Raw genomic sequence first — 15035 nt, 5'->3', positions numbered from 1 at the left:
GCTGGTGCTTTCAGTGGCAGCCCTGGGAGGAGCCAGGAAACGGGCACCCTTGGCTCTATGTTAGGTGAAGTTCCTCTGCCTGGGGTTGTGCCTTTGTGTTCCTTGGTGTTTGTGGAGATGAGCCTTTAATCCTTTAACAGCTTTTGATAACTTGAGATGGAGTAATTACAAATATTAGCAGTTTATATTCCTCATTGAGGTCAAACCAGCGACTATGGGGAAGCAGTTAGTGAAACTGCTGTGTGCTTTGAAAATCTACCTTGTTCTCCCACCCTTTAAACTGTTCAAACAAATGGCCAATCCTTGAGTAGGTGGGCAAGAACCAGACTACTGGGGGGCAGTTGGAAGGTTTGTAAGTTTATAAAGTCTGATCTCACTATAAGAGAGAGTTCTTTGGAAAGCTTTGTTGTTTTTTTAGAAACAAAAGGGGCTATTAGAGTTACAGCTGCTGCTGCTTTTTTGAAAAACAGGAAGTTTTCCAAAGTTTTGTAATTACCATTGCACTTGTCTTCATCTTACAGTACAACAGGTGATACATCTCGATCAAATCTTTTTGAGGATGCTATAAGTGCACTTGGTAAGTGGAGTGTTTTTTTAATGTAGACATTATTTTGGTGCAGCAGAAACAAATGACGGATTAGCAGATACTGACATTCTCCTCTGTATCTGTCATTGTTAAGTTATAATCAAAGTATTCTTCTTTAAGACCTGAAGTTGATACCTTAGAATCAGCATCAAGAACTTCTTTACTGAAGAATGTTGTACTTCATATAGTTTTATTGTGTAAAAGGAGAAGATCCTTATAATTCCTGTTTTCTTCTTTTCCCCAATTTGCCTTAATTTCTCTTCAGTTTGAAGTGGCTTGAATAGAAGACTGGATATAAATAATATACTTTTCACCTTTGCTTCTCAGTGTGCAGGTTTGATAAAATGGCTGCCTTTATTATTCATGTTCCACCTTTGACAATACTGTCATTTAACACATTTAGATTAGATAAATTGAGTGCTATCTGGGTTGAGGAATGAATGCTTTTGTGTACTTGCAGTCAGTTCACTTTTCTTTTGAGAGTTTAAATGTCTTTGTCTATCACTGGAATAAACAGGGTAAAAACAATAGGTAGGAAGTTCTGCCCCACATTTATGCTGATTCTGGTAGGTAGGAAATTACTAGTCAAACCCACAACTCCCACTTAAATTTTTCAGAGGGGAGCTTTTTTTTGTGTAGCATTTTAAGACACAGAAATAAGAGGGAGGTGTTGTTTTTTTTTACTTTATCTTACTTCTGTAAACATTAAGCTGCAACTCGGTACAAAGAGTTACACACTAATTTCACTTACATTTTTGTGTAAGGGTGTGTTGATATATTGGAGATAGGTGTTGTGATTAAGCAGCCCAGAGTGATGTAGGAGCAGCAGTAATGTTTTATGTGCATTGGTGGTAGCCACAAGGTTTAGTCTGTCTGTTTGCAGCTTAGGTCTTACGTTACGACATACTGTTTTAGGCTGAAGAAATAGATGAGCTGAAATAGCTTACAGATGCTATAGGACACAACTAGTCAAGTTCCATTACATTTTTAAAGTGCTACTATCAGAGAAGCTGCAGGCTTCGTTAAGCATTCATTATACCTTAGTGGCCAAGATCTGGTCATCACAAATACACATTAACAATAATGGCTAACAAGTTTGTTTAAGGTGATGGTCCTCAGAATAAAAAAGAAAAAAAGGAAATAAAATCTTTCAGTGTGAGCATCACCTCACTATTCATTTTATGTGAAAGTTCTCTGACTGGTATCTGATACAGTAAACCCACATGTCCCTAACAGTTTGAAAATAGCCAGACATTAAGTGTAATTTCCTGGGTGAGCATACTGCAAGGGTTAGATGCTAAAAAAATTTCAAAGACAATAGGCATGAACTCTATGGTTCTTTTTCTTTAGACTCTGTCTTAAAAGGAATTTGCTTGTGCAAATTTATTTAGCATTGTCCTAAGTAGGATCCTAGGCTTGCTCTTACTATGGCTTCTCAGTTACATTGTCTGAAGATAATTGACTTCACTTTAAAAGCAGGGATTGATTTCTACAAATTTGCTTTTGTTTTCAGTTAGATATGCTGACTAAAAACTCATGTGGCTTTGTGTGCTGCGTGAGGATCTGCGCATCTTGCAGTTCCTGTGCAACTGTATCTTTCACTGGAGCAGCCTAAGCTTTATTTAGAGCATGGGACAAGAATTACTGTGGGGAGTGTGATGAACTGGAATTTGAAAGTTAATCCAGCTTTAAAATGTTCTTTCAAAAGACAAAAGCAAAAAGCAGAATCAGTTCAGCATTGTCCTCACATCCACAGTAGCACTATGTAGAGATAGGCATGACTCTATATCATGACACTGATGGTGTTCAATTCCTCAGTTGTTATTCTTCATCTTACTTTGCATGACTTGTGTAAGTAGACTGTATATGAAGTACATGTGCCTAAATTCACAGTAATACCTTTTTCTTCTTTGGCTTTTAATTATGGCTTATGTAGCTGTCTGTCCACAAGAGGCTGACCTTTTTGCAGATGTTTTTTTTTTTTTTACCAAATACTTCATACTGTTCTAGTCTCTACCTAGCTTATAGTGTAAGAGTGCTGCAGAAAGGTTTAAGTGCTAAGTAATTAGATCAAAATGTGTTCTGTCTGCTGTTTGCCTTGATAAGTTTGTTAGCTAAAACAAACTAAACAAGCTAAACTAGAGCTGTCTAAGAAAGGACATGAGTAGTAAGTTTAGCAAAACCATTGTGTTGGGACAGTTATTGACTTGGCTTTTTTGCTTCTCTGAAAGTATGTACAGAAATATTTATCTTTAGAGTGAAGTTTAGGGTATTTTTTTTTTTTAATGTCTTTGAAAAAAATGAAGGTAGATGTAAAATAATAGTTCTATATGCAGACATGAACTTACGGTTCCTTAAACTCAGGTCAGCACTATGATTTTGAGAACTGAACAGTAATACTCAAATTAGTAAAGGGTTATAGATCCATTATTTATAGATAATGCACAAGTATCCTTGGGCTAGGGCTGTTTTATTATTTTTTATTGAGTATTTTGCCCTCAGTCATACATCCACTGACTACTTAGAAACGTCCTTTAAAAATCAAGCAATGTGGTTATGTTAATGTTGACTTGAGTTCAGCACCTTCTCCCAAAGGGAATAAAACTTGAGGTTTTACTCGGTTCTGCTAATTGTGACTTACTTATCTTAACGGGGTAGCTCTAACAGCATTCGTTTCCTCTACTTTTTTTAATTTGTTGTGCTGATGGTGACTGATAATTCTTTAACTCTCCTGCCACTAACTTGCTAGTGTTGAAGTCAATATTAGGGTTCCACTGAAATGAGGAATACCTTTATCCAACGAAGGACATGGTATTTTGGCTTGGTTTATTGCTTCTGTAAACACACACTTCTGTTTTTGCATGGGAAGATAACCTTTAAGATATTACTTAATTCAAATTTATAATAGGGTAGTTATTTTTTTTCAATTTTGTTGCCTTTGCTGTACTTGCTTTTAAGAAAGAGGAAAAATGGGTTGTGAAAAGAGAGAGTGATTTTCCCTTCAGTACCATTAGTGTAGGGATCAGTTGTCCTTCAGTTGCATCATACATAGTGTGTGTACACTTTTCTCTTGTTAGTTGCAGATATGGGCCAATTTTAGTCCATTTATGCTGTAAGAGGTGGGGGATTTGATGTGATGGATGCCTAGTCAAATATACATGTATTAAATGAAATAACTTGTTCTCATTTACCCTAACTTTAAGTCTTCTGCCTGACTTGAGTTGGTCCATATTAAACTGATTAAATTACTTTGGTCATCAACAGCATGCAACAGGGAGCAATACACAGTTGTAACTTGGTTGTCACTATTTATCATCTGTCTAAGCATAGCATAATGTAAAGTCGGCGCTTAGAAAAACCTCAATAGCTAACTGTTTCAAAGGCAGATTTCTGCCTAGAAAGTTTAATTCCAAATTTACACTGCAGGAGACTTTTCTTGATTACATCAAGAATTCAGTATTGAGGATGCCCTTGACCTTAGATAAAATCATAGGGAATATTATTTCAATTATAAATACAGAAGTATCACAAGTGCTGCTTTTCTCAATAGAAGTTTGCATTGTGTTTGTTATCTTCTATGATTCTAATCAAATGCATAATGAAAAAAAAACAGAACATATTTGGGGTTAAAGCAACTGAACCATGGCAAGTTTAATACAAGCTATTCTTTACTCTTCAATGAGTGGCTTGGATTTGTGTAGAAATGAAATTTATCCATTGAAAGTTTTTTTTGCCTTTTTGCCTTATTCCCTTAATATGGTGGTCATGTTACTTCTAGTAACAGGTCAGTCCTATGAGAATATGGTGACTGAGATCATGTCAATGGGCTATGAACGAGAGCAAGTAATTGCAGCGCTGCGGGCTAGCTTCAACAATCCTGACAGAGCAGTGGAATACCTTTTAATGGTGAGCACTTTTTTATCTACACCTTGTTCTTTCACTTTATCTTATCCTCACTAGAGAATAATTTTGACTGTGATTTACTTGGTTGTTTTGGGTATTAGCCAATCAGTGAGAGTAATACATGTTCATAGGGGCATAACAACAGAGTATCTGGGAGTCTGAGATTTGGATTTGGAGGGTTATAATGTGTTACAGAAAATACTAAAGTTACCCCTAATTGCTTCTGTCACTACTTTGCTTTTATTCTTTGTTGGTCTGTATGGATATGTATGTGAAGTGTGTCCAGTTACAGTGATAGTTTTAACTGCCAGTGGCTGGCCCAAGAAATGATTTCATCACATCTTGGTGACAGCAATAGCTCTCACCACAAATTTTATATTAGTATCTATAATGTCACAAAGGCCTTTTTTTGAAGTTCCAGTTCATTGTTTTTACTAGTAATGCACAGTGTTCCTGATAATAGACTTTCCAAACAAAAATTTGAAAGTTTTTTTTTAAGCATTTTTGATTTAACTGGTGTTTTAATTTAAGCAGTGTTTTGGAGAAGAAATAATTTCTCATTTGGTATATAGAGTTTGAAGGGTGAAATAAACTTCATTGTCATGAGAAGAAGTAGAAAATTTCACTTTAATTAAAATCTTGTTGGTTTAGGGGATTTTTTTTTTTATTACTTCTCATTGTATACCATAATCTGACAGGTGTATTGTCTGTGTCCCAGAGAATCTGTTCGGGAACTTGTTTCTTAATCAGTATTTCTTTAGTTTTAAGTCTTTAGTTTTTTCTCTAGCATACCATTTTTTTCACTGATGTGCTTTTTCCTTGCTTCAAATCTGAACTTTATTAAACTCTTGAAGCCAGATATCTTGAACCAGTTATTACAAAATATATGTGGATTGAATTTCTGGTAGATTGATAAGAAAACTGTCATCTTTAGCTCCTGTTATAAAACTTCCCTTTTGTAACTGATGAAGAAAAACTTAGCAACTGCAAGTCACTGGCATGCTTGCTACTTACGTTAAGGATCCCAAGACTTTTTAATCTGCAGATTTTAGACAACAAATGTTTTGAGTACATGAATGTAAAAAGTTCAGTTCTCATCTGCTGTAAGGCAAATAAAAGGTGATATATATTGTCTTGCCTTAAGGGCAGATGCAGTGGCTCACATCTACCTGCTATTAGTCTGGAATATCAAGTGTCTAGAATATGAGATGTTTGTTTTTCATGCCTTAAAACCATTGATTTTACTGTTCATTTACTCTGTACATATACCATAAATCCAGTGCCTCCTGTAAGTGCTGGACTTCCTTTGTCAGTCAGGTACGATGTGCAGTACTTGTACACTCAGTCTGGCATTTTCCTGCTCTACTTTATTCCCATTCAGGAAGTCCAGAATAGAAATAGAGCATCCCTGCAATGGAGTTCAATGCACGGCGTGTCTGCCAAATGGATTTAGTCTGACTGGTCTGAACAGTTCATTTCTATTGCTTCACTAGGTTTTGTGTTTAAGAGGGGTCCATCTGCTACATAAGGTGGTCCTTTTCTGTTTCATGTTATCCTTTACTGAAAGTGTCTTTCCCTTATTCTTCCTCTTGCTGACGGAGGAGGGAGTAGGGAGCGACAGTCTTGCTCTTAAGAGACCCTATAAGCTGACAGATGTATATTGTCCTAGAAAAACCCTGTTGTTGCAAAGTCTTTCAAACTGCTCTTAATCTGCTGGGTCTAAACATGTTCCTTACCATCCTGCTGCATCAGAGCAGCTTTTCTTCAGTTAATACTCATCCGTTGATGACACTCTTCTTTGACTCTCTGCCTACCTTTGAACTATCATGAGTGTTGATCTTTTATACAATATGCAGAGTAGGATTAGGGTGTTGAGAGCTCTAAGTGTATACCACTGTCCTGGTTTAAAGAATCAGTATATCAGAGGTACCTATAAAATGCTGGAAAGAATGTGTCAATAGTACCTATAAAATGCTGGAAAGAAAGTGTCAATAGAGTATCTTAACATGTAGCTGTTGCTTAAATGGGACCTGAAAGATTCCACTTGTGCATGGTTCACATTACAAACTCTTCAGTTTTCATGGCTTCATGGCTGATGATTTAGATGTAATCCTATGTCCTTGAGCTGTGGTCATGGAAGGAGGTCTCAATTTCAAAATTTCTCATTGCTTTTTCTGTGCTGCAGATTGATCTTTGGAGTCATTTGAATTCAGATCTCCTTTTGACCCAAGGATTTCCTAACCCTTAAGAAGGAATTCTGGTTTTCCTTCAACAGCCAGGCTGTTGGTTGTAGCCTTGTAGTCTGGAAATTTTTAGGAAACATTTCTTTTACTGTGAGGGTGGTCAAACACTGAACAGGCTTCCTAGAGAGGTGGTTGATGCCACATGCCTGTCAATCTTTGAGGCATTTGGACAGTGCCCTTAATATCGTGCTTTAACTTTTGGGCAGGCCTGAAGCAGTCAAGCAGTTGGACTAGACGATCACTGTAGGTCCTTTCCAACTGGAACGGTTCTGTTTTAATTGTGTTTGTCGTGGTTTAAACCCAGTCAGGTAACTTGTTACCCCAGCTCAAAACACAGCACTGCACCAGCTACCACAAAGGAAAAACATGACTGCTACTGCTGAACCCAGGACAGTGTTACATTCTTTGACTGGGCCTGATGTGATTATTCCTCTGCAGAGAGCACTGTCAGCTAAAAACTGCTCTGGTGCTCAATTAAACAATAAACAATTTTTTAATCCACTGTAAGGTACAAAAAATGGCCCTTTTGCTGTCCAAGCAATATTTACATTCAGAATTAATCGTTATTCTGTTGGTGAACAAGATGCATACACTTCGCTAGTCTTTTAAAATAACAGTTTTAAAATAACAGTTGCACAAGTGTTGCTTGTTTGGAGAGTGCAACTGCAAGCTTGTATTTAAGAGTTAAGTGCTGTTCAAGATGACAAATAATTTCAAAGTAAATTTGGTTGGACTAGTTTCCATAGTGCTTTCATTCAAGAGCAAGCTTAAGGTTTAAACAAGCATATGTTGTTTGATCTGGGCACAGATCACAGTCTCAACATATGCCTGTGAATAGGTGAAATCAACCAGTAATTTCCTAAGATTAGTCCACGTTCTGACATTATACTTACATTCCCTGAAATTACTGATTTTTATAAGAAAATGTGTTTAAGCAGTGCTTTGTAAGGTACTGATAAGAGTGAGTTACCTCAATTGTGTTATGAATGGAATTTTCTTCCTGCTCTGCAGAGGAAAGGATGTGTAGCAAGCTGACCAAGCCGTATAATGGTAATAAAGTGTCTGACAGGGAATACTTGCATTTATCCCTCTGAGAGGCTTAAATGTAGACTTGATGATTAGTTGATTTTATACTTTGATGTGCTCCTTATCTCACAGGTGAAGCGAAGTTTTGGCTGGGGCACTATCCATTTCTCCCTTTCTAGGTGCAGCCTTTATATTAGCTGTGTATTTGTCTTTTTTGTTCAGCTGTGGTGATGAATGTAGCATGTGAAGAATTTGTTATAGCAGGATTTTTAATCTACATTATGTACCAGTGATTTCTATGGTAGGCTTGCCAAACCTCTTAATTGTCTGGTTACACTGAAGTTCTATGATATATTTCCTCCCACCCTGTTCCTTATGTTTTATGATTCCCAAACTGAAGGATGCCGCCTTGAAGGTAGGTGAAATACATAGTTATACCAATTCTGCTTCCTTCTCAGACTTAGCTGGATTTAACATGCTGGAAGACTGTATAAAGACCAAATTTTTTGATGCCATAGAAACTGAGTATTGTGAGGTAGAGGATCTTGTATTGTCTTGCCCTTTTGGGGCTGGGTTTAACATAGCTCCTGCCACTGTGATTCTGTGTGTATCAGGAGGTTTACTGCTCTGTAATCTGCCTCTTTTTCATTCTTGCCAGTCAACTTCCTTTGCCTGTATCAGCAGGACTTGTAGTCAGTCTTTCTTGGTGCCTGTTCCATGCCAGCCTGTCCAAATTTCTAGGCTTCAGAGAGGAGGATGGAAAGGAAAATTTTGGTGTAGGACTTCACTGACAAAGGAGCAAGCATGGTTAGGGTATGAAATTTGAAGGATTCCCATGCAGGAGAAAGGCAATAGGGGTAAGGTCTGTCTCTGTTGTATAACCCACATTCTAGTTTACTATAATTGTTCTTTTTCAGATTAGTCAATTTCATTCTCTTGAGCAATTAGTTCCTGTATAAAGTTTGTTTGCAAATGGAAAATAAACAAAATGCAAGTCAGCTTTTTTAAACTGCCACTATTTGGTAACATACAGGCCTTTACACACTTAAGATACAGTAAATGACATTTGTCACACTGTTGTGTTGAGGAAAGAGGTCCAAATAGCAGTGTTCTTCTGTCCCTTTTTAATTACTTGCCAGATTGTATGGCATCTGTAACCTCACTGTTAGCATTGTGTACAACAATTCTGTTCTAATGTAACTTTATTTGCATAACACTATAACATAGTATATTTAGTTTAACTTTTTCACTCATCAAATATCTTAACAGGATGCAAAGCACGTATTTGTTTATAGAGTAAGATGCATTTTTAACTGATGCAGTGCATACTTTACTACCTCACTACACAAACTACATTTTTCTTGTCAAAAAAGTTACTCTTTTCACAGCGTTATTTCAGTTGTAAACGCATACCTATCACAGCATCTTGCTTTGTCTTTGCAGTGAAAACATTAATGTGTTTTGCTTTATTCTTAAATTAAAAAAAAAATCATGCAGTAAAACAAGTATCTTTCAGCATTGTAGATTAATTTTGTGAACTGTGGCTTTAGGGCATACCCAGAGATAATCAGGCTGCGGCTGAACCCCCTCCTCCAGCAGCAAGCAGTGGTGCCTCTCAGTCTTCAGCAGTGGCAGCAGCTGTAGCAACTATACCTACAACTACTAGTTCATTGGGAGGTAAGAAAGGTTATATTTGGTAGGTTGTGAAAAACATGCGCTTCAGCATTCTCTTCTTCAGAGAGTTTTAAGTTCCTGGTGCTTCTGAACTGATCAGAGTGAATTGGGTAAGAGCTGTAACATGGAAATTCCAGTTCTGGTACTTGCTTGGAATTAATGGCTTGTTGTATGTGGATATATCTGGAATAAAGCACAAAACTTCTAACAATGCTGTGAACTTGCACAATTCCTTTGATTCAATATTCTGGATTTAAATGTGAAACCATAAATGTGGGGATGGTGTTTTCTCTCACTTTAAGTTCTGGCTTCCTACTTCTTTGGCTAACTGCATTGTCAACTGACTATACTAATACATTTACTGCTTAGAAATTGGAATATTGAGGATTAAACTTTCAGTAACTCTGTGAGGTGTGGCTCCCAAGAGACCTATCCAGGACCTGGGACTCCTCACTCAGCAGTGCAGCGCGTGGGCAGAGTGGTTGGTGCCTGAAGAGAATTGTCTTAAGGAAACACATGAAAAAGGAGCATAATCAAGGACTAGGAAAAGTCTGTCTTAGGGTGTGGCAGAGATACGGTGTTCAAGATACAAGGCAGTTTCAAACACACAGGTAGAAGTGACAAGCATACATGATATCATCCATAAGGAGAGAATGGGGGAAATGGAGTATTTTGGGCCACTTTAGACACTGCTGTGTTCAAGGCAGTACCTAAGTATAGGATATATGGGAAGGCAAGACTCACTTGTGAAGGACAGAACTGGTCTATTGCAGGAGGAAGAGAGCTCTGGTAGGCATAGAGACAAAACAGTAAGCTGGGTAGGTGCCTCTGAATGAGGTTACTCAAAGATGAGACGTAAAAAGTGCTGGAGATAAAGGGCAGAAGGCTGGGTGAAGAAAAAAGGAAGAATTGTTTAACCATAGTATAAAGAATTCTTTCTTAAAGCTAGAGTAAGTTAGTGTGAGGAAGCAAGCTTTTATATTGCTTAGTGAGGGGTGTATTGCCCATTTTCATGTCTTGTTTCTATCAACAGTTATGGTTTAGGTATGTATTTTATTAAGAATCTGTAACTTTAAAACACAAGCTGTTTCATTCATTTTTCAGGACATCCACTTGAATTTTTACGAAATCAGCCTCAGTTCCAGCAGATGAGACAGATTATTCAGCAAAATCCTTCTCTGTTACCGGCATTGCTACAGCAGATTGGAAGGGAGAACCCTCAACTGCTGCAGGTGAATCTTGAAACAACAAAATAATCCTGCTAGTTTTGATTTAGCTTTACAAGAAAAGGTTATGTTTGTTAATAATAGTGTGTTAATAACAGCTATAACGTTCTACTGTTGGCTTTTCAGCAGTTGTTGCTATATAGAATGTGTTTTCTATGACATTAGAAATGGGTGTCAGTCTCTTTAGAAGAGATGCAGAGGACATCAGGCAGAGGGAAGGGTCACTGCACCTGAACTGAAGCATAAAGTTGAGTTTCTTATATTTAATCACTTCTTTATGAACTTTTTCCATATTCTTTAGACTACTTAATTCACTGAAAATAAATATTCTTACTTGCCTGTTGGCAGGCTTAAACATGTTTTATTTCAATATATTTATTTATTTTATTCTCCCATGCATTGCAGCAAATAAGCCAACACCAGGAACACTTTATTCATATGTTGAATGAGCCAGTTCTGGAGTCTCGCCAAGGTTTAGCTGGCAGTGATGATGGTGCCAGCACTGGAGGACTAGCAGAAGCTGGAAATGGTCACATGAACTACATTCAAGTAACACCTCAGGAAAAAGAAGCTATAGAAAGGGTGAGCCTTTTTTATTTGAAATGTTGCTTGGCTGTTGCTGTAGGGTATGTGCTTAAGACATGCCTTAACTTAAAGTTTGTTTGTACTCAGTAGATCTGCATAATTTTTTATATTTGATATTTCATAGCTGATGTAGTCTTGTTTCAAATCACCTTTCTTCTTGCTTTATAGCAGTTGAGTCTGAAATCTCTTGAATCTATTACTGAGAAGTTGTAGAACCTTTAAGTGATCACAGCCTGTAATAAGTGGTGGTTGAATCAGTTTTCCTTAGGAATGGGAACTCAGGCAGTAATTTCGCTTGGAAAAGCTTTAGATAGTACTATTGTAGAATGTGCTGTGAGAGGTTTCCAGGTACAAAGGTGTGTCTGCATGAGCACTGTTTGCAAAGTACTTGGGTAGTAAGAGCTCTCATAGTTAAGTAGATTAGTTGAAATCACTACTTAACCCAGTTATTTGTCTATCCATGAGAATTAGTTAATTATAGCTTTCTAAACATGCAGGTAAATGTGTCTATAAAAACACATTTGGGGGTGGTATATTACATGCATAAATACTGTGTGTAAGTAACACTGACTACGAATTTGCATAGATGGTAATGCTTCTGAGATTTTTCTTGGGACAAATTGCAGTGTCGTGCTTTGGTACTGTTTTTGTATATTAAAGACTGTATTTTTCAAGTGCCAAAGCAAAAGGTTATGTGAGGAAAAGAACTATTTTAGTATAGGTGTCAGTTCTCTAGATCTCTAGGAAATTGACAAATAATAAAATTAGTCTAGTAAAATTGTGCATGTATTTCTTCACAGATCATCCTCTCTAGTCTGCTGCATTTCCGTTAGAACTATTTTATGCAGTAGACTATTGCCTCTACAACCTCTTCAAAGGTTGTATGCTTCTTCAACTTTCCGTGAAAGACACACCTCAAAATTTAGGTGTCCTAGTATTACAGCTGACACATTTGTGCTGTTTGTAATTATGAAGTTAAATCTAAGAAAGGTTAATAATGGGTAATAGGACATTATTTCCTACAGAAATTTGATCTGCCATGTATGTAAAATGTCTTGCAGGTGCTGTGATGATTTTAAGAAAATCTCCAAATGGTTGCATGCATCTGCCTTTAGGTTAAAGATTGGCAATTGATTTGCTGAATGCCTTTAAGTGCAGGCTAAACCCATTTCCCTTGGCACAGTAATAAGCTCTTCTCTAGTATTCCCATTCCAAATTGTTATCATGTCCCAGACATCAAGTAGTTCTTTGACTTACAAGACACAGATTGCTCTCACCTTACTTCTGATGGCTTCATTGCATAGTCAGCCTTATAGAAAGTGAAAGTCCAGTTGGAACAATTGAAAGTATGGCTTAATGTAATGTGTTGGGCTACGTACTGGTAACCACAGGATGGGAACTTTTGTTTCAGGCAATTTGTATTAAAAATCTTGAGTGTCATATAATTAATAGTTTTAAATGGGCAGTATTTGAAGTTTTTATTCTGCAGCAATGCAGTGTGCTGTTACTTCCTAACATTACTGTGACCCAAGTCTGTTCTAGTAACTTACTGTGTCAGTGAAGTAAGTGGTACATTTTATGTTGCTTCACTAGACTCATTCAAATCACTTTCTCAAGTGAGAATTCTGTTCACAGAGGCAACACTTTCTTATTCTTTACTCATAAAAGCCTGTGAGGCAGCAATTTTTGTTTCAAGAAGGTTGAAACTGCTGAAGTTGCATATCAAGATACTAGACATGTAAAAAAGCTTAATATACAAAACATATTTTCTAAATGTGTTTCTTTTCTTCAGTTAAAGGCATTAGGATTTCCTGAAGGACTTGTGATACAGGCGTATTTTGCTTGTGAGAAGAATGAAAACTTGGCTGCCAACTTTCTCCTACAACAGAACTTTGATGAAGATTGAGAGACGCTTTCTTGTTTCATATCTCACACCAGTGCATTACACTAAATTTGCTCACTCGATTGTCTGGGATTTTGGGCTTACATTCATAATGCTTGGTGTATGGTATATGGGGAGGGGCAAAGAAGATAATATAGGCAGCAGAACAAAGAAAGCAACATGTCTGCTTTAAATTAGCAGATGCAGAAAATGAAAAATAGTATACAACCAAAAATCAGCTCCTGCAGACAATTAGTTCCTTCTCTAAACTGTAGGTTGACTTTTTCTAGGTGTTCATTCTTACCGTGTACTAGTTCCAGCAATGTAGTGTAATGCCCTGCTTCATGTTCCTTTCTACTTAGTATTGGTATGGGAAGTATCCTGTGCTACTAGGTTCTACAATCTGTATTTTGTGGCAACACTGGATAGCAGCTTTGTGAAATCTAAAAGATTGAGCAAATGTAAACATGAATGCCAAAATAATGGGTAGTTGTTTTGCTTTTAAGGTCTGTTAAGGCAGTGCAAGAAACACAGTATTTTGCTTAATGCTGGATTAAAGTAATGTTGGCTTTTTTCCAAATGAAAACCCATTTCAATTTAAAGTGTCTTGATCATTGAGAAACACCATACCCTTCTTTGCCCCTCTTAAATGATCTGAGAAGCTATATGCATACAGGTAAAATTACTATCCTGTTTACATCTTTTGTTTTGCAGAATTACTATTCACCTCAATGTTATGTTGCAGTAAAAGTTTTCAAAACAAGTAATTGCATGTTTGGTTTTGTTATATGCACTCTTGTGAATTGAATATTCTTTTTTTCTGCCAGCAAACGAAATGCAAGCTTCATTTTTGTTCAGCCAGCTTTTAAAATACAGCTGTAAGCATAGGAAGATACTTGCATTCTGTTGCTCTTGAGTAGGTTGTAATGCTCAAGCTATTTCTGTTCAGTAAAGACTTTCTTGGGTTTAGTCACCTTACGAGGATGACTAGTTCATTCCTGGAGGTATCAAGCAAACAGTCAGTCTGTTCCAACCCCAAAAAAATTTGCATTCATTAATACCTTTCATTGAAAATAAGCTCTAGTTACAGAGTTTTGAATCTTACCTCTTGGTACCTACTTGTCATGTATTTTGTTTAGTCATCATAAAATGTAAGAATATTCCTTCTAATACATTGAATTTTGGAGACAATTTTGCCCGTCATTGCAATGCTAGCAACAAAAACAAATTCTAATTTAATCTAAAGCTATTATCTGCAATATTTCTTAAACACTGCTTGGGGATATTTTGTGGTTTTACTGTTGTACTCCAGTTGCCTGGATTACAAATTTATCTCTACAGTAACCACGAAAGTATTAGTGGTACAGCACAGAGATGTTGTACCACTAATGATATTAACCATTTAGTGGTATAACTAAATAATTATTTTCTGCTTAGGTTATGTATCAGTGGATTAACTACTTAACTGCTACTTATGCTCAAAGTACAAGTCCAAGTGTCTTGAGAAAAGAAAATGAGAAATGCTGAAATGTTTGTATTTGTTTCTTCATTGTTGTCTGTAGTCTGTTAAATAATTATCTGCACAAAATAGTGAAATGTATTAAAGCCTTTTACTTTCTCTTTCTATCCTTAGACATTTGTGATGTTTTTTCTAGATAGTGCTTCAGTAATTCATATTTTATTCTTTTAAAATTTCATAGGTGTATAATGTCTAAGCAGTCAGTAGTACAACCCAAATCTATCAGTAAGAGGTGTCATATCACTAAATAGAAAATTAAGTCTTTCATAATGCTTTAATTTTGGGGAAATTAACATTAATACCTGAATCAACCAGTAGATCTCTGCTAATTAGGATTCTCAGTATATTTATGGACTGGAAGAGATGACTTTGGGTGTAATACTTGGCAGGC

At 36.7% G+C, this 15035-nt stretch overlaps 1 protein-coding gene across 2 annotated transcripts in view; it reads left to right on the top strand.

Annotated features, from left to right (window-relative positions):
* Nucleotides 1-14757, top strand: part of RAD23B (RAD23 homolog B, nucleotide excision repair protein) — a 37057-nt gene extending 22300 nt beyond the window's left edge. For both annotated transcript variants that reach the window (XM_061475638.1, XM_061475639.1), the window contains 6 exons: nt 522-577; nt 4365-4492; nt 9309-9435; nt 10537-10664; nt 11064-11240; nt 13036-14757. In XM_061475638.1, the coding sequence (XP_061331622.1) occupies nt 522-577; nt 4365-4492; nt 9309-9435; nt 10537-10664; nt 11064-11240; nt 13036-13149 (730 nt within the window). In that variant the 3' untranslated portion in view covers nt 13150-14757. The remainder of the gene's footprint in view (nt 1-521; nt 578-4364; nt 4493-9308; nt 9436-10536; nt 10665-11063; nt 11241-13035) is intronic.
* Nucleotides 14758-15035: the final 278 nt, after the last annotated feature.

Source organism: Pezoporus flaviventris, unplaced genomic scaffold, assembly GCF_033815535.1.
Source record: "Pezoporus flaviventris isolate CSIRO_AGI_PZ_B2104156 unplaced genomic scaffold, CSIRO_AGI_Pfla_v1 ptg000086l, whole genome shotgun sequence".
NCBI classification, from domain to species: domain Eukaryota; kingdom Metazoa; phylum Chordata; class Aves; order Psittaciformes; family Psittacidae; genus Pezoporus; species Pezoporus flaviventris.
The sequence above is the reverse complement of the archived record's forward strand: the minus strand, read 5'-3'. Positions and strand labels throughout refer to the sequence as shown.